The 20,911-nt window shown below is 38.9% G+C and overlaps 1 protein-coding gene across 8 annotated transcripts in view; it reads right to left on the minus strand.

Annotated features, from left to right (window-relative positions):
* Window positions 1-20,911, minus strand: part of INPP4B (inositol polyphosphate-4-phosphatase type II B) — a 281,153-nt gene that overhangs the window by 86,775 nt on the left and 173,467 nt on the right. For all 8 annotated transcript variants that reach the window (XM_040063945.1, XM_040063946.2, XM_058420537.1 and 5 more), the window contains 3 exons: window positions 14,503-14,614; window positions 12,425-12,497; window positions 7,173-7,320 (listed from right to left, as the gene is read on the minus strand). In XM_040063945.1, coding sequence (XP_039919879.1) covers window positions 7,173-7,320; window positions 12,425-12,497; window positions 14,503-14,614 — 333 coding nt within the window. The remainder of the gene's footprint in view (window positions 1-7,172; window positions 7,321-12,424; window positions 12,498-14,502; window positions 14,615-20,911) is intronic.

Consider the following 20,911-nt stretch of genomic DNA (forward strand, 5'->3'; position numbering starts at 1 on the left):
CCAAAAGTAAACAGAGTGGAAAAAACATAGTATTTTTCATCTCTGAAAGTTTATACTAATATAAAAGTGCATACTAATACTCACAACTTTAGAAACTTTTAAATCTATTTTAATACTTTCATGATAACTTATTTAATTGAATAACTTTAAAAACACACCTCAACCAGTAATTGTGCCGACCAACAATTCTGCTATTAAAAAAAAAAATTTATAATAGATATTGGTTCTACAGAGGGCAAATCAATCACTAATCCAAGTTTTCAATGCATCCATGGAACTTTGAATAGGTTGTCAACTGAAGAGGAAGCTCAGAGTAAACTCTGTGTTGTTAAAATGGAGCTATTCATCACCCTATCCCCCCGCTCCAAACCTTCTTTCAAAATCTTTTCCAGGTAATTGCTCTCATCACCGTGACAGATCTTGTGCTCTGCACCAACCTAAGCTCATCTTACAGAAAGAAATCCAGGTCTTGCCTAGGGCTGTTTGTCTTGTACTGTTCAGCTCCTCACGCTGCCTCCTGGAGAGTCTTTTCTGACGCTGCCCAGTGGAAACTCCACCCAAGAACACGGCTGAGCTTCCTCTGCCTCCTGCCTTCGCTAATCAGCTCCATTCCTGGGCGGCCTTGGCGTAACCTTCGCCCGTTTGTATCTAACCAGAATGTGGATGTACACAGTCTGTCCCATTCCTCATTCTCCACCTTAAATAAGAGCTCATTAGCTATTTTTTAAGTCTGTTTTAGGTACATTCTTGTTTTCATAAGCATTCTTTTCCTTTGGTAGACCAATTATGTTCCAAGAAGCCCATTATCAAGAAATGGCTGAGAACCCAAGGCTCAGCTGAATATTCTACCTTTGATTTGCCAACTCATGTTTTTTTATTTTTGAGGACACCTTAGGTGCACGATCATAGAAAACCACTAAAAGTACCAGAAAGAAGCACAGTGAATTTCCTGTATTATTCACATTGGTTATTTCTACTTCCACGGCTCCTGCTTCGTGCCACGCACTCGAATGACAACAGCAACAGAGAAAGACTTGCTCGTCACTTCAGATACAACAGCTTAGAAGGCTGAAGGAAGCACATGCAGTGCTAAAATACAGCCCCCAGATTTCTGGAAGGAGGACTCTGAATGAGTGAGAATTTTGCATCAAGCTGCAAAATTATTTGAAGGAAGTCCCAATATTGAAATCACGTTTCAAATGAAGTTGCTTCTGCAAAGCTACCTCAAGACTGCATGGTGAAAACCTGCGGTCAGTGACAACAAACCAAAACAACGCAAAACATCAGCAAGACGTCAAGATGAGCAAGAGGAGTGGAAAGGGGCAATCCCTCCAAGAACCTTCTTGGGTGTGATTACTCTGTCTCAGCAAAGGAAACAGCAGAAAGAGCCGCTTGCATCATTAAGGACATAGCACAGGTCCTGACAAATGGAAAGATGGGGTTGAAAAGACAAGTGCAATTAAAAGAACAGGAGATAATTAAGAGAATATGTGATAAAAGAACATAAACCAAAAACGTTGTATGAAGACCGAGCAGCAATTTTTGACACATGCAACTTCCAAAATCCAGTGATGCCGTTCCTAGTGAAGCAAAACCACGACAAATGCAAACTGTAAAAAGTGAAGTGATTTTGGCCTCCACCAAACAAAATTAGCTTCTGAAATCTACTTTTGCAAAACATCAGAAGCAAAGAGCTTAGCAGGATTCAAAACAAGATGAGACATTTCTGCAGATCATATTTGCAAAACTTCTATAATATTATAACAGCATAAGAATTCTGATTATTTGTCAAACAGGAGCTTTGCCATAAATACACAGCATAAGCTTTGGGATATGACTCAACCACTCATAAGTAAAGGAAGCTTATAAACTTTCGAAGGAAAGAAGCACAGGAATTATTTTTCCTAACAAAATTTACTTTAAAATGTATGGATAACCATTTCACCTTTTTTTGTTGTTGTTTGTTTCTTATTAGAACAGAAGCAGATAAAATTACTCTCATTTTTCTTTGCTACAAGATATGCTTCTGTGATATATAGCCAATAAACTCCAGACAAACAATATAACATTCCCTCCAGAAATAATCATAGTTTTTTCACTCCCCCCCCCCCCCCCCCAAAACAGGCAAATAATTATTAAGGAGGAGTTAATCCTGTCTGGGGAAGAAAAAACAAACCAAAACCAACAAAACCCCAACCGAATAAAAGAAAAAAAGCATTTTTTTCTTTCTTTACCAACAATTTTCTTTTAGAATCTCTTGAAAACAGTTGCTATTTTGTCTTCCTACAGAATTTCCCAAAATTATTCCAAGTTTTGGTAAGCCTGACTTAACAGGCAGATAAGAACTGCAATGTAGGGTGTCCTTATCTTTCGCATGCCCTGAACAGTTGTTTAGAAACAAATAAACAGAAAAAAACCCAAACAAACAAAACAGACAAAAAAAATCCCAGAACCACAGGAGCAAACTACCCACCTCAAAAAAAAGCATCAAATACATTTATAAATATGTTAAAGCCTGTTTTCCTATACATTTGAGAATAGACTGGGGTCTACAAATGATTTATACTCTTCCTAAGAGCGGAAAATTTTAAGCTCCTTTTTAATTTCTCTCCACCACCACCCCCTTTTTATTACACAAAAGTTTAGACAATATATAGGCTAAATGAAACTAATTTCTCCATTCCTGCCTTAACACCTTTTTCCTTCCATTCCTGCCTTAAACTCTTTCCCTGCTAAACTCTCTCCCTTCCTTGGATATTTTTTTACTTGGATTTATCTTTCAAAACCCTAACCTCTTTGAAGAGCATGATCATTTGGGGTTAATTGCATGATTTGCATTTAATAGGGGAGGAGAATTCTCCTGCATCGGACAGTTGCAGAGTCTCAAATTCAGTAATACTTAGAATGACATCTGTGGAATTTACACTTTTCTCCTAAATTATATCTTAGTAATTAGCAGTAGTGTCTAGAATTGTTTTAAGGTTTTTTTTTTGGTTGGTTATTTTTCAATTTTGATTGTTTTGCCAGAATACAGTGAAATCAGCTTAAGAGCAAAACCATTTTAACTTTCACGGTTTACATTTAAAACTTTATTTCCTTCTTTCAGCTTGGAGTCATACAGGTGGCAAGATTAATCACATTATTAACTGAACGATTACTCAACCATTCAAACATTTTCCAGGCTTCTGTGTTCTATTTTCCCCAAGTTTATTAATCAGAATGCATCAATCCAAACACAAAGTGAGGATCTCTACGACACAAGCAACACCAGAAAACTGTACAAAGCTTTCTTAGTCACCCTAATACCTTAAGCATCAGGAACTGACAAAATTTTTCCCTTCAATTTTGCATTTTTTCACCATATTGTGGGAGGCTCTAATTTGCTCAATATGGCCTTCCTCAGGGCATGCTGTGCACAAATATAACATCTGGGAATCACAGCAGCCCTTGCTAACCAATACTGAATGATTTCCCTGGAGTCTCAAAACCTGTGTGGATTCTGGCAAAAAAAGCCTCCTCTGAGAGGGCAGCTTCAATGTAGAATGTAAATTAGCATTTTGTGGATTCAGCACCGCTGAATTCTAGGTAACGTCGTGGAGAGGTAACTGTCACAAAAAAATCAGGTGAAGTCACTCCTTTCCAAGGCAGTACAACTTTAAACACCCCAAATCAAAGTAAAATCCAGAAAATTTTACTTAAGTCACCTGTGAAAGCCCCTCTTAGACTTTCACAGGGGCCGTATCTTCCAAAATCGGTGGTGAACTGTGAAACCAAGAGGAGAGAAAATTATGCAGTGTTCATTCACTACAATATTTCATCCTTTAGTTTATAAACTACTGGGATTTAAAACAGATCTTGTCTGATGAGGACAAGTGTCTAAACACTGTTTACAAAAGTCAAGCTACACCTGTATTCCTATACTCACATTCCTTTATGCAGTAACTGATGGAGAGTAAGAAGAGAAAGGTTTCACATCCTTTTTGATACATGATGAGGTAAATACTGCATTTGTGCGTATCTGAGCTACATTTTAACTGACAGGTTTGGGAACTTTTCAAGTGTTGAAAACAAGGTGCTTGTAAGAGACAATGTTGTGAAATCCCTAAGTGGATAAGCATAGTAACAGTGCCTCTCTGAATGTGGTTGGTTCAAGTATCTTCAGAAATCATGGTAAGTTTACCCAAAATCACTTTTATTAAATCCTGTCACTCCTTATCAATACAAAACTTTTGCAATGATACTACTCAGAAACAAATTCCAACATCCAAATGTCCAAAAATGCCAAAGCCTACTCCCAACACATGGCCTGAGTGCCTGGGGCTCCATTTCACAACAGATGTGTAATAAGAGAAAGTAGGAAAAAAAAGTATTTTTCAGACAGTCTGAACGTTGTCATCATTCCAAAATGCTACATGGAAGAAGTAAGATATAGACTGCATAGATGTGCACCAAAATAAAGCCTAGTGTTGATGGGACAGGGCAGTAATTTCTGGTGTAGGAGAAAGCTTGCATGTGTGCTTTGTAGTCTGGAGAGGGTTTAGACTCAGTAATTTATATTTGAAATTTGCTTATGAGTTGTGATCACAAATGCCACGGGCCAAATTCAAGTATTGGTGGAGTTTCCTTTCAGCCAAATCTCTTGCTGTGCTGATCCAGTTACACCAGTTGCATCTACAACTGCAAGCTGCAATTACATTGGTCATGCAACTTCCTGAAAAATCATTAAAAGCTAAGTCTTTTTTTATAATCATTAGATTCAAAGAACTTCTTGGCTAATCTTGCATGACACATGTAAAATATCTGGACCAGATTTGTGTAAAGAAATATTAAAAACAGCAGAAAGGACTCATTGGTACACCTCAAAGAGGAAACAGAAACAATTTTGTAATAAAAACCAGCAAAGCAGACTGTATGACCCTTACAAGAACAATAAAAATTACCATATAGCTCCTACCAAAATTTTTTTCAGGGAGGTTTGAAGGATAAAATCTTTAATTCATGCATTTCTTTAAAAAAATTACACTGAAACCTGAACTAAAATACCCTTAGAGGTTACACATGTCAAAGTATCATGTCGGTAAATGACGGAGTTGGGTTAACAATGAACTCTGGAGTTTTATCAAGAGATAAACAACCTTAACTGTGAGAAAACGGAATTTAAACTACAATTTATAATGAATACTGAATAGGATTAACACTTACTTGCATATTTTTATAGGTGATTACCTCAGACCTGACTATATTGAAGCCACAATAAAAATTAAACAGGATGAGTATGGTAAGAAGTGGCTTCTGTGAGAAAAAACATTTATCCTTTTATACTAACTGGGGGGAAAGACACAGAGAAGAATACTTCAGAAGAGAACAGCCTGAAGGTGGTGCAGTGTATGCTTACACCTGCTACAGCAGCATCCTCCTCAGATGTTTTACCAGATTACAGAACACACTTCCTGGCAATTCTTTTGAAAAGGAAAGCCCAGACAAAGCTGAAGCTCCAACCCACACCTTTATACGCTGATAGATGCCCCAATTCCCACCATCTGCTAGCATTCCATGTGGTGTTGCTCCCTGTGCTTGGTCTTATATCTCCTCCCTCAGCCTGTATCAATTGCTCTGCCTCTCTTTCTTTCACATCCACAATTTCAATTAGGCTTGAGCAGCTCAACCACGTTGGCAATCAGGAAAATCAGAAGCGCTTATCTCAATCTTTGTGCAACTGTTACTTCTGTTTCTTTCTCGAATCTTTTCTTTATTTTGGAGAGGAGAAAACCCCACAGTGGTGATTTTTTTACTCTGAGTTTATCCAGGGAGGTAAATTCTATCATATGAAACAACAACAAGAGCTGTTACTTTATTCTCTCCAAGGCTTTATACCTTTGGAGAGAATAATGCAGTAGTAGTAAAAGTGGTTAAAGTAATCCTCTAACATTTAAAAGGCATTTACCCATGGGGCAAATGAAAATATGGGAAGTGCATGAACTGTGAGAGTCAGCATAATCTATTTTTATTGCTTACTAAAAACAACCGCGCACATAAGTATTCTCAAACAAGATGAGGCCATAAATGCCTAAACACAGTACTAAATGAATAAAATAAAGCATTATCACAATTCATAGGATTTTTATAACCCATCATCGCCATGCATAAGTATGTGTCAGTCCACTGACTTTATTAAAATCGAGATTCCAGTCTCCCACATGCCGTTCTATTGGCATAAAAACATCACACAAGAAGCAACAGATGGGGTAAACAAAAAAAGAAAAGAAGCTTCATATTGCAGAGCAAACAACCTCTGTAAACCACAACAGGAAGGAATGGCCTGAAAGTGCACAGGACGGCTTTGGGATGCAGCACTAGGTCACAGCTGCCATCGATGTGTCAAACAACTTTCAGGGGGAAGGAGGCAATATCCTCTACATCAGCATTAGCACTGGAAAAACGAGGCATTGCCTACAGGGTAGCCCTGGAACTCTTAAAATAAAGGGGTTTCCCCAAATTTGATCAGCACAGCTTCCAAGGATTCAAGGACAGGCTGCCATTTTAGTCACTGCAATGGGAAATTGGGCATAGAAAGGATTTTGGGACACCTGTGTTGCCTAGTCTCCTTTTTTTCCAGACCATGCACATTGTAATGATCCTCAGATATCCCTTCTGGTTACACAGCCAAACATGAACTAAGGTTTCAAACAAACGTTACTTTGGTAACCTTTCCTTATGCCCACTAATTTAGATTAGCTAGAGGAACGCCATTTTTATCCTCATTGCTCCTTTACTCACAACAATCATGTCATTTTCCGCTGCATAATGTTTGTGTGTGTTATTAACTCTACCCAAACACACCACAATATTGTTCACCCCCGCTGCCATTTGCTGATTCTTTATAAAATGTTAAATATTCCAAAATATTGATATTGTTAACCAAATGCTGGAGTTCACAGATTTAAAGTCACCACCGCACTTTAGCACAGTTCATTGCTCAGAACTTATGAGGTCACTGGAGTCCTAAAAATTCTGGGCAGTCAATTCTGTTGCTCAATTACAACTGTAAATTCTTAGCAGCCAGAAAGTGCCCGTTTCATACATCAAATTAATAATTTTTAGCTCATCATTTGCATGATTCCAATCAGGAAAATAAGATTTAGTACTTACTATTGCTGCTGCTTCTTCCTTACCTTCTCATGTCCTCCTTTATGTGCAGATTTATTAGCTCTTTAGGAACATGGAAAGAGAGGGTAGTCTCAGCCATCTGTTCCCGGATCCGCATCCACTTGTTGTCAGAAGTAGGGAATCTATATAACTTACAGACTGGGTTTCTCAACACTGCAAAGAGGAAAAATAATACCGTTGCTTTACTGTGGCTACGTGACTCTGAAAATTCATGACAATAACCTGCAAAAGTTAATATATTCTTTTCCCCCCTGCTTACAAAATTGATTTTAGAACCGTTAAAATTCTACTGAAAAACATTTAATATTTATTTTATTTTTATCCCAGCGTGTGGAGTACAAAGCATTACTAGTACATCAATAAATCACATTTTGCCAGCAGAGTAGGTAATCTTTGAATTTAGGTCTTCAAAGTAGTGAGAATGTAAATTAGGCTCTCTTTTCTTCCATTTAAGCTGAAGTTAGGAAAAACAGAACGCACAAACGAACAAGGAACAGCCACCGCCACTGCTTAGCACCTGCTAGAACCACTCACAATTCCAATACATTGCAGAGTTCAGCGCATCTTCCCCTTGACATGCACACACAGATCATTAACACAAGTTAACACACAATTCTGCATCAAAGGAAACTTGACCTCTGACCATATTAGAGTTATCTTGATCGCTGATGTGGTCAGGACACTGCCACTACATCGAAATAAATGTAACAGCCCTGCCAATATGTTCCACACACTGTTTTCAGATCACTGTTGCAACATGACCTAAGAAAATCACAGTTTTTGGTATTTTGAAAGATTATGCTTAAAACCCATCATGGTTTTTCTTTCACATGCTGGGTCCATTTCTGTTCAGATCTTACAATGATGCTGTATAATAAAGGCAGGAAATTTCTACTCTCTCCTTTCGATCTTTTTCTCTTTTTTTTACCTTGCTCTTGTTTTCCAGAAAGAACAAATAGGGGAAAAAGCTGAGGAAGAAAAATTCCTGTTTGACTACTTTGATAAGCTTACTTGGAGACGAATGGTTGTCGTTAGTTATTAGTGATTTTACTTTCAAAAACTAAATTCTGACTTAGTGTCATGAAATAAGCCAAAGAGATGCTTGACATCTCTGACGTATGAAAAACAACAATTTTTCTTCACTACCGATACCCAAAATATCTCGAGGTTCAAACATTTTTCCACTCACTTGTAGAGTTTAGGGATCCTCACCACACAGACTGAGCTACAGAAAAAAGCATCTGCAAGTCCTGTGCCTGTGATCAGCTTTCACCAAGTGTTCAGGCTTTACTACATCCCTTGGTTAAGATATGTGGCAGGGCATATTCCCTATTTTCCCTCTCTTTGGCTGAGATTCTTGCAATCCATGAAATCAGTCCCGTGGATAACGTTATCAGTTTCTGTCAATTCGCAAAGCTGATATATGACGCCAATCATCTCCCATTAACAAGGCAGGGAATGCCAATTTTCAAAGGCCAGGGAGAGCTCAGGAAGCTAAGGGCTAATTCAGGTCTGACCTTAAACAGAAAACTGCCAAAGCAGACAATAATTTTTGGGTGGGGTTTGTTTTCTTCTCTTGTGCCTGTGATCAGTAGGGAGCAGGCTGGTAACATATTACCAGGACGTTTTAAATTATGATGCCCCAGATACAAAAGGTTATTTTCCTTATTTTACCTTTTCATTTCTACTTCCTAAGGAGTTTATCAAAGGACTTTTTTCCAAGAACAGCCCTTAAATTCACGCTCAGAATCCATTACACTGAAAAATACACATTAATCTGTGAGAACCTAATGCAAATACGAAGCTGAACCATCTCTTTCTTCCCATCTCCCCCGTCACCACCACCATCCCAGAGAAACAAAACAAACCTCAGGAAACCCATCAGGACTGCAGCAAGGCACAAAGAACACTGAAAATATGGATCCAAAGTTGTGACTTTTATAGTTGCTAGAATTATTAAACTCCTCTCCAGGTAGTAGCTGAATTTTCAGGTCTTTGATTCAGGTCTGAGTTTTCAGATGGGGATAATCTCAAGTGTGTTGTAAGTTTTTTAAAATGGCCGAATCATATCTCCATGGCTTTAGGAAGAAAATTTCATTTACAAACTCAGAAAAAAAGCCTGGGAATTTTTCCCAAAGAATCCAAATAATTCCAATATGCAGTACTGCTAAAGCTTGAGACTGTCAATAAAAGCTGCACAGTACTTGATGTTCTCCGTATAAACAGAATTACTGAAGGCATGGGATTCCATAAAAATCTCTGAAGTGTCTTCCTTTCCAATTACAACAATAATAAATTCCTAACTATAACAAGTTGTGTAGAACAGAATTCTAGAGGGCATGTAAAAGCACCAAACAACAAGAATGGCAACACTAGAACTGGCTTTTATAAAAAGGAGTTATTAAAATTAGTGGAAGCTTCATAAACATAATCCTTCCTGTATTTAGACAGTGATCATGAGAGGCATTAAGAACACAAAATCCACATGAACTGCAGTGGTTAAAAAAAAGAGAAGCCTATTTTAAAAGCTTTTCTCTACAGCATCAAGCCTAAAAGCCAATGCCATATATTTACCCATCCATATTTTTGGACATTCTCATTTTGAAATATGAAAAACTCTGTGGTTTTTATTCCATGCAATATCCTTCACATTGCTTCCCTTGAAAGTAGAATTTAAAAAATAAGAAGAGATCAAATACTATGGTTTTATTTTCATTCCCTATTGAACATAGATCAAAGCCTATGTCTGCCATATATTAATTTACTAACAGTGTTTCTGTTTATATCTTTCCTTGTAGCATAGGCGTACGATGTGTATTACCTCAGGAATAATAATTACAGCTTTCTTAATTTTGCTTAATTTCAATTACCCTTTATTCTCTTTTTTATTTAGTACGCAATTTTTTTACACGCAACCAAACTGGCAAACTCTCCAGAATTCTAAATAAATAACTGAATTTTGAGACGTAAATTCAATCTCTTGGGGTATAGATGGAATAGGGATAAGGCTCTGAAATACACTACTCATTCCCACTCACTCAGCAAGCATCTCCTAACTCACTGGAGGGCTGCGAATTCCCCAGCCTAAGATTTAAATTTCAGAAGAACGCCAGCGTGCTTCTATGCCTACAGGCTTCAGGATTCACAGAGGGGTATTTTTTTTTCAGTTTCATTTTGAAGGCCTGATAAACAAGAAGGAACAGAAAGCACCAGAAAGCTTTACACCAGTATACGCAGGCACTAAATGTGTACGTATATGGAACGCACGCTGCTCTGAGGGCAGCCCTGTACCAGCGCGGCAGGGAAAGCGGCGCAGGCACTGGTGACGTTATCAGCTCTCCTGACACTTCTGCACAGGTACCAGGAGAAATCCAGTCTGTCTCCAGGCAACACAGAGAGCCTTAATCCACAGGAAGCCCAGTCACACAGGTATGCTGGGCAAAACGTCTGATGGGTTGGGGAAAGAGGCTGGCAGTATAAAAGGATTTTCTAAGGAAAGAAATCGGGAATTCAGTGAAAAGAGTGGCACTGCCAAAACCTGGAACCAGTGCCTGGTGCCAGCAGGAAAGTGGAGACGATGCTGGACGAGAAGAGAAAGTCATGAGTACAGGAAACAGACCAAAGAGTAATTATTCATCAGAACGAACTTCCTGCGAGTGCAAACTTTTTCCAATATCCTGCATGCTGTCATTTCTTGCATAGGCACCTGCAGTTCTGCTCCTTCCTCTCAATTCTTTAAAAAAAACCCCTCAAAACTCAAAAAATGACCAAAAAAAAAAGTCCTCCACCGTATGTTTGACTTTATAAACCCTAGCAATGTTTATAGGGGTGGGTGGGTGGTTTTGTATTGTTTATATATGAGAACAATAAACGTGAAAGTGCTGTCTAGATAAACTATAGAACCACGTGCAAATATTCTTGACAAATTAAGCTAGACTTCAATATTCCTAAAATCGACATCTAGCTTGGAAGTTCCAACAAAAGACATTCACAACCTACAGCAGTTTCCCACACAAAAGAAGTCAACAAAAAACCCCAATCAAAGCCACACAATAGAGGCAACAAACAGAAAACAATCAGTCGTGAATCAGTATCGTTCTCTGAACAGAAATGTCATTTCTTCAAGTCCCACTAATCCGGATGACATACAGAATCAGAATCAAAGAACTGCGCTGAGTTATACCAAATCCTCCAACTGGCTCTGTCTTGTCTCCAAGAAAAAACAGATAGCTAGAGACACAAGATATCCTCCCTGCCTCCAGTTGTTTCCAGTTCAGGAAATTCTGGAGCCTGATGTAGTTCCTGCACATTCAGTAATTCTCTAATAATATCTTTCTCACTTTCATTGATGAAAATAAATGGTAGTTCTGTAGATGAAACTGTTTCTGGTTCTGTCTCAACTCACAGAAAAAAATTACAGCATTCAGGCATATATGGAAAAACTTAATTGTTTTAGTGCTTCCTTCAGACGGCAAAGCTGATTCAATAAGTCTGCCACGTCAGGGAAGTCAGATGAAAAAGTTTCAGGAAAGGTTTTAAAAGGCTGTAAAACTCCAGTAACATTCCTCCTCCTCAACTGTACGCAGCAAACAGTGAATTCTTGACAGCGCTGTGGTTTCAGCTGACCCATATAACTTATTTGTGACATTGTTACTGCAGAGTGATGCACACCCATAAACGTGGGCTAATAAAAGTTTTATGGCGCAGCATATCAGCATGTAATATTTCTCAGCGTAATGAAAGAGAAATAGATCTAGTTTAACACCATGCACTCAAGCCCAGAGTTGACCTAGAATTGAGAATTGCCTTGCCAACATTGAGCTCCTTTCATTCTAGGACAGTTTCCAGATCAAACCGAAACTGCCGCTTCATCAGCTACGAGAGAGATTGATTGTCCGGGCTATTCACTTCCAAATAATGCATAATTACTTCACACAACGCCATGCAGTGACATGACACAAACTAATGGTATAAATTCTATGCCCGTGGAAGGCACTGACAGTCTTGAAAATCACTGAACAGGAAAGATGTAGGAGATGGAGATTTCAGCACTGCTTCAGAAAGCAGAATGCACACACATTTCTTCAAATTTCTCAGTAAAATGATAATGTCAAATACGTATAAAACACTAAAATATTGAACTTGAACATCTGTGCGGCATTTGATGAGACATTTATGCGCTCTGCCACGAATCTGTGTGATTTCTTCAGGACCAGACATTGCAAGAGCCATCACTTACAGATGCTGGAATTCTTACCTGCGTTCAAGGAAGGCAGGTTGTCTTTCCCACTTATGCCTTCAGTGGCTGTACACTCACGAACCAATGCACACTGCAAAAGAAATCCAACCACAAATGTGACACACTCAGGGGTCTGAAATAAATCCACGGCAGTTTATAAAAGGCAGGCTGAAAACCATCTCTGATAATAATAGAAACTTCCCAAGTCTTAATTGTCATTTACATTTTTATCTTTATATTTCTGTTCCAAGACACTGGAATACAATCAGAATTACAGTCAAGAAAATTACAAAACATGATCAGCTGTTCCATAATAAAACAGGAATGTTTCCTACCAGTATAATGGCAGAAATGTTGAGAGATATTAATAGCTTAGCTTAATAAGTAAGTTTTATTAAGAATAAGGCACTTTGGTTTAAAACAATTTCTGACAAGTTTTGTGCTTTCAAAGAGGTTTCTTTAGGCAAAGCACTTGTCACATGCACAGTGCAAGAAAACACTTCATTAATTCTTAAACAAGAGAAAAGCAGGAAGCACAAAAAAGTCTTTAAAATGCGCTCACATTCCGTGATTGAAGCAATTTGTTATACAAGTGAGCCGGAATGTCGCTTTGATAAGATTAGTGCATAAAAGGATAAAAAGTCCATGGCAGAATCAATCAGTGTACACCTATGTTAAAGGTAGTGTGACATCTCTTTTTATTGCTCCTCCTACCCCCAGCCAGAAAACAAATGGGAGTCCCTGAAGGTGACAGGGAGCTCTGCTCCCAGGGCTTCCCCAGCTCCTAGAAGCTCAGTGGAGAACTTAAGGCAGAGAGGAACACACGATGTGCCCTCTACCAGGTGATACCTGGAAATGGATTTAACCACCACCTTCCTCTTCCATGAAAAATTCCTGCAGGTAGTTTATCTAAAAGTGAGCAAATCCAGTTCAAAACACATTTATTTTTTATTAATTCAGTAACTCGGCGCTCCCACAAGTGCACCCTCGCTATCAACATATAAACCAAGACTGTGCTGCGGCTGATTTGTACAAACCAGGGACTCCTTTAGAGACCACAGAAATTACATCAGTGTTAGAAACCCCTGGAAAACTTCTGCTATTAAAACCTTCTGTCTCCCCCAGGCCAGACACAGCTCATTAATTACATCTCAAATAATTTCAATGAGTCCCATTCCACATTTTGAAGTGGAAGCAAAGCAAAATAGAAGAGAAGGCTGAAGAAACAGCTCATGTTGCCTGTATTGTGCAAGTTTTACAGTTCAAAGTCAGAAAGATTCCACAGCATTTGCTGGCTTTTGGGAACTGGTCCCACTCATCTACTGTTTTAAAAAGGCATTGAAGTCCTTTGAGACAAGTGGTGGAAAAAAGTGTAAAACCTATGCTCAGAATTTGACCCAAAAGCAGACTGGTTTGGCTAAGCAGAAAAGATATTGAAAATAATGTCCTTTTCTCAAAAAAAATAGTCCTATATGTTACTTCCACACAAAAAAATGCCACATTCCCTGTAGGGACGATTTTCCTTCTTTTTTTTTTTTTCCCCTCCCCATGGGACAGAATACACAGAATAGTGTTAAGCAGTAAAGCATCATATTAGGGCTGCAAAAATCGTGTGCTCCCATGAAATGCAGGTGAACCTGCCCCTCTGCAAGGGAATTCACCTCTTCTTTGGTTTGCCTGTCATTCTTCCCAGCTTTTCAGTATTGCAGGCACAGATTGCACATAAAACTCAACATGAACAGGACATCAAGGGCACAAAGCAGAGCAGCTATCCAAGGAAAAGAGAAGCTGTACTTAGGGCAAATCTCTGGACAGTTTTTGTATCAGGAGTGATCAAATACATTCAGCTGAGATAAAAATAAGCTATTTCTTCCTTGAAAAAAGAAAGGGGCTAGGAAACTCTGGTTAGAATATTACTCTGTACATTTTCATGAGTTTTTGTTTTGTTTTTTTTTTAGTTGAGGGAGATAAGTGTACATAGTACTTACTCCAGAAATCTGGTTTTAAGTCCTTAAGCCAATTTGGTAATCAGTATTTTTGACATCTGGTACAACTGATCATTCTAATTAACTTTGTGCAATAAACTGAGTTTCTACCTTTTGATCCTGGGTGTCTGCTGTGATGTGGTCTGTCTCCCCCTCCTCTAGCTCTCCCATCTTCACAAGGTTGACTTCAACGGTACCAAGTGCCTTCCCACCATCAGATGTTCTGGGGAAAAAACCAGTTCATGACACTGGGTCACTTGCAGCATCGAATTCTTTCAATTAAAAACATTTCCAGTAAATATTTAGTCCCCTCTCTGTTCTGCAAAGCTGCAGCCACCTGTACTTAATGGTTATTTACCATCACAAACCAAATGTTAGCAAATGAGGCAACTTCTTCAGGACAAGGAAAGTGTTCATCACAAAACTGAGGAGGGGTGAGTGTTATAAATGGTGCATGAATCCATGAACACTGCCAAGTTTTCATTCTAGACCTTATCCTGCCTGTGGACCATTGGATAAAGGGCTGTAGCACAGCACCAGTATTCCACTTAGGATCTGCAGAGTACATGGCTTTGTTTCCTAACCCTCTGCAAAGAAAGGACATACCCAGTGCATTCAAATAAAACCCCTGCAAAACCAAAACAACAAAACTAATCTGAATATCACTTTGCCCTCTGGAGTCTCTCCACAGAGTAATTATTCAGAATCCATCCCATGAGAACGGCAGTACAATTCCAGGTGAATTCCTTTGTTAACATCTCCACCAACAGTTTACTTCCGACTAATCAAAACCAAAGAACAATTCAGATGTACATCACCAAGAAAAGAGTATCATTGACTGCTTTTTGGAAGTGACAAGGCTTTAAACTCCAGAAAGATACCAAATGCTTTTTCAGCTTTCACTGGCAGCACGGCACCAAGGTTAATGGCACAGTCTCTCTCCCCAGGCTTATTCCGAACAGCTGGATTTTTTGAAAGGAAGGAAAGAAGAGTACCAGACCATTTCATAATAATGAGGAGACGGTAACAAAAGGCACCAAGCAAAAACAGGGAAAAGGAAATGATGAGAATCAGTTCAGCAGAATTACAAAAGCACAGCGAGGAAGGAGAATCAAAACAAATGTGTTTGGGGCAATACCGTGCATTATCTGAGCAGTGAAAATGAAGAGTGATGAATCAGGAAAAGAGAATACACAGCAAAGTTCAATGTCATAAAATCACTGAATTATTGAATATGCTGAGTCAGAAGGGACCCGTTAGAATCACCAAGTGCAACTCCTACAGTAAAATCTCGAGTAACAGTAACCCCCCCCAAGCTTCCAAATTAAGTAATTATTTTGGTTACAAACCTTTAGGCTTTAATATGCACTCAGTAGAATGCATCCACTTTGCAGCTATACAAATCAGGTCCTCTATAAAACTTTGCAAAATAAACGTAATTCTTCATATTTTACATGCGTAAAATTTGCTTCATTTGCTCTAAGCCAAATTAATTACTGACAATAAAGACAATTAAAAATGAACCAATTCCAGATAGTTTTGCAATTGAAGAAGCCTGTATTAATTAACAAAGCATCCAGAAGAAAAATAATAATGGTTCAGTGTCCAAATGGTGCTTATGAGCAGAAATACACAATAACTTTGAAATGCATGAGAACAACTTAAGGGCCTTCTGAATGAAGAACTTTCCCCTGAGCTGCTACGGCCTCGTGGTTTGACTTCACTTCTTCTCTCCTTCTAGCGTCAAACTGACACCCAAACTAGGCTATGTCAACAAATGGACTACAGCATTCCCAGGCAGAAAGGGAATACATCACATGTCAGCAAGTCAAATATTTCTTTAAAAACCAAAGCGTGCTGTTAAAAGACTGAAAATTTTTCAACAGCTTAAGCTGCTCGGATCAAAGTGTCAGGGGAATAAACTGACCCAAGCCAACAAGGCCTGTCGCTCCAGTAAAATGCAATGAACATGCTAGCTTCACTTTCCAGTCCTTGTCTCTTGTTCTTTAGAATGCTAAATATTCCCCTCGCTGCTGTCATTAAGAGCTTGGCTTGGCTATGACAGCGAGCACTGCACTGCCTGCCTCCATGAGGAACAATACGTATTTTGTATGGGTTTAAAAACGGTGATTAATTAATTTCCCTTTTACTTTTTTTTATTATTACTATTTTCTTTTCAAAATCACTCCTGCTCTGTTCTAATACATATGTAATATTACAATCTGGAACGTGCATTACCTGCAAGAGAAGGTCATGCAACACAAGAAAACTAAACTGTGGGACTTGTTGCATCGTAGTTACACTTCCTTCTCCAGTTCTTATCTTCCCACACCGAAATACGAAGACAGAATTTAACACACAAAGCCAACAAAAAAACCAACAAATCCCCAAACCAAAGTTTCTTTTGAATGCTACAGGCATACAAATCAACAAAGAGCTCTATAAATGCCCAGGGCAAAACTGCTGTGAGCAGTGTCAGACTCTGTGATTTCAAAACACCAGCGCGCATGACAGTCTTTAAGCAGACATGCCACGCATTTCAAACTTTCCAGCAGTATCATGAGATTGACATTTCCTTTGAAAGAAAGTTTAAAAAGAGAAACAGAAGCGATACAGTGGGAAAAATAAAAGAAAAGCGGAGTGATCCTACTTTAATAGGATAAAAGCCTGTATAATTTTACTTTGCACGAGCAGTATTGAGCGCACACACACACACATCTATGTACACACTTCGTGTCCTTTGCCTGCAGAGATGTGAAGAAAATCTCACACATACACAACGTTCAACAGAGATCAGAGGAATAATTAATTGGCTTTAAAATACTGTATAACGCATTAGGATGAAATCAGCTTATTTGTTGGACTTCAATAAAGCTGAGAAGGACACGCTGCACCCACATGGTGCAGTGAAGATGGTCCCTGCATCGAATTGCTCCCAGCCATGAGAGAGGAGACACGATATCCCCACAGAAGGAAGGGCTGCACCTCGACAGCCTGCTTAGGGCGAGCTGGGATGGGGGATACTCATAAAGAATAAAGCCAGTGTCAGCCTAAGAGGTCCAAAATGCAGCTGGCACGGAGCTGGCAAACTGCTGGTATTGCACAGCACCCTGGGACACGGAGCAGCAACCCTCTGAGAGCTGTCCACAGAGCACCTGCATTGGAAATCGATTTCTCTAGCTCCCCCAGTCCTGAAGGATCCCCAGGTCAGTAGGAGTCCCTCAAATGTGAGGGAAGGAGACAGCCAATAACACCATGAGCAGCAGGAATTTGTGCCTGCCTTGTTACTTCTGGCCATGAAATACTGACCAAGGCACCCAGAGAGAAAGAAGGCAACGAGCTAGGGATGGAAAAATGAGTGAGATGGACTGAGAACAGCAGACATATGCCTCCAACACTGATCTCATCAAGTCTCATTGCTACATGTTGAATATGCAAATTCAGGCCCGCTAATTGGTTCCATACACCTTTCTTCCAGAAAAAAAAAGAAAAAAAAAAGAAGGAAAGAAAAATATCCAATAACACAAAGAAAAAAGGAAGCAGCTTCAGATTTGCATGGCTGTGTTAATTATAAAAGACAGAGTGACTGCCTAAAAAGCAAACTGCATGACAGAGTCTAGCAGACAGCCCATTTCTCCAGTGCATAATAGCATAATACACAATAAATGCAATTAGGGCAGGCTAACCTACAGATTGTCATAAAATTAATTTTTCCACTGATACAATATATTTTGATACCCGCAAGCGCAGAAGTATTGTATTTACACAAAAATATCTACCTGTGATTCCACAGTGAAGCCCATTACAATAATCAATACTGGTTTTTTAAACAAGTCCACTGTAAATAACATGCTGTTGCATTCTAAGGTAACTAAACGTTTTGCAATGCTCAGTTCCTTCTGTTTTCGCTGTTTCAGTGCACAGTTGATTAAGTTTCATGTCAGAACAAGTTTCACCTGAACTCTACTGGAGATGTGACTGACTTATAAAGTCAAGCTGTCCACCAGCTTCCTGAGGTGGATGACACAACATGAAGCAGCCAAGAAACAATTTCAGGAGGGAGACCAAGCACAACTACTTGCAGACAGGTATCTATTGAATTCTAATAGGGAAAAGCAGCTAAATAGATAGTATTTTATAGTCATCATTTGCTAGGGAAGTTATGCTAAGTGCATAAATGACTGCAGAAATTCTGTCTAGTTAGTTAAACTTTGTGAATATTACTACTACCAAAGTGCAGTTGCATGCTTTCTGGCCCACTGAGCTACAGGCTGTTAGGAGGGAGGAAAATTAAGAGGACCTTCTTTCCAAAACCAGCTAGGTTTATCTCCTTCCTTTAAAGAAAGTTCAGTCCTGCCCAAGATTAATGAAAAGATGACAACTAAAATAGATAGCTAGACAAACTGATACTGTCCAAGAGCTTAGGCACTGGCACATGCCTGAAGTCTGTATAGTACATGACTGACAGACAAGCAGAGGCACCACCTGCCAGCTCATCTGTGTAATTCATGCACTCCTTCCCAGTTCCTGTCTGTTCAGCTCCACTTCCATGGAGTTCCTGCTCCCACAGGCCAAAGGAGCTGGGTGCTGCTGACACCACCACAGCTCCACGCTGAAGAGTCCTGCTTGAACTTCTGTCAGTCTCAAGAGAAGCACGTCAGGCAGAGGCACCTGATTTCTGCGCAGAACAAAAGAGAGCACTGTTGTCTTCTTCCTTTGCTGCTTCTTACATGTAACTAAGTGGAAATCGTATCAAAATTCCCCAAGCTAAAGGAGGCCTTCCTGGAAACAGGCAGACTAACACCACGGGGAAAGGGGCTAATGGAAGTACTAGCTACTAGCTCTTTGCAAACAGCCATACAACTCAACCAAGAAAAACAAAACAAAACAAAACAAAACAAAACAAAACAAAAAAAAAAAAAAAAAAAAAAAAAAAAAAAAGAAAAAAGCAACCCAAAAAACCCTACCCCAAAATATTATGCTGTTCTTAACAGAAAGACATGGTAAAAGATCCTCTAAATTGAACTTAAAAATTAAATAAAAAAACGACAAACCAGCTTTTATTACTAAATTAGCAGCCAGTATACCTAGCTCTCATTTAGAAGGAAAAAAATATTCATGGTTTTTTTTAACTGGACACACTCTATCATATAGCCACTATTAAGAAATAATTCTCCTGCTGAAAAACACTTTTGTTCAATTCAACAGGCCATTTTATGCCATTCATCTTCACAACTGTATGAGAAAGCTGTAAACAAGTGGCACAGCATTATGATTGCAAAATGAAACACGCAAGTCTATGGAAAGCGTCTCTCTTTTTATACTCTCCATATTGGAAACTGCAATCCCAAATCCCTAGTAACTAAATTCCTCTGCCAACACCAGTTGTGTACACTGAAGTAATTCTGCAAATTGACCTTTTTGTGCTTTGATGGTTATCCACACGCTCACAGATCTACCACAAGCACTCAGCCACCAGTTTAGGGCACCAGCTTTCCACAAAATACCAGAAAAATACAAAAAGAATCATCCTTGGAAAACATTTTTACATTGTTACATTGTACCTCAGAATGACAATGGAAAGACATAACGACTAAAAATAAAGGAAAACAAGAAGGAAGCTCAGTTAAAAATTAACCAGACTCTATAATTACACCAGTCTTTAGAGGGCACACACAGAGCAATTTCCGGGTCCTTCAATCTCTACTTTAAATCTAACAAAGGAGTATGTCAGTCACAGCCACTCCCTGATCAACTCCCATGCAAAGACTACCAACAAGAACTAAACAGAATGTCATGCTCTGACAGGTCCCTTGATGTGTCCTCTATCCTGCTGAGAGGTACTAATACCTCGGGGTGATTAGAGGAAAGCAAGCTTAAATCAGTCACTTGCTCTGGTTAGACTGCCATAGAAGAATTGTGGATAATTTCTACTGGCTTTCTGCTGCTGCACAGTCATAATCAGAAAACAATCCCCCTTTTGAAAGGTTAGGATTTTTTTAATTTTTTTTTTAAATATCCAACTGACTAAACCCTACCATTTAATGTATCTGCAATCTAATTTAATTGGTATATTTGTCTTCTAGTGTTAGCTGAACAAAGAGGACAACCAAGACTTAAAATATTAATTAAAAGCAAATTTTTCATCTATTTCTTATGAGTTTTCCATCTTAACTTTCTGATTACAAACTGGATGGTTGAGATGCAAAATACTTTGAAATTGCCTGGAAGTTTTCTATTCTGTCAATTACTGTGCCACCTGTTGGAGGCAATCTTTCAGATCAAATTTTCAATATGGCAAGTAGGGAAGCAAAGTTTATCCCCAAGAGCTAAAGACAACTTGAATTCCTGTAAAAACAGATTCTTACAATCACCAAGCTGGAATTCATTTACCTAGCCATCGATTCCCATAGGGAACAGTCAGTTCATGTTTTATCTAGTTGGATTATACAAAGTTTTCTTCTTAGGTGTGGCATCCTCTGTTTGGGAGAAATTAAAATCAAAGTATTTTGTTAACTTT

The sequence above is a fragment of the Hirundo rustica genome, chromosome 5, assembly GCF_015227805.2.
Source record: "Hirundo rustica isolate bHirRus1 chromosome 5, bHirRus1.pri.v3, whole genome shotgun sequence".
Lineage (NCBI taxonomy): Eukaryota > Metazoa > Chordata > Aves > Passeriformes > Hirundinidae > Hirundo > Hirundo rustica.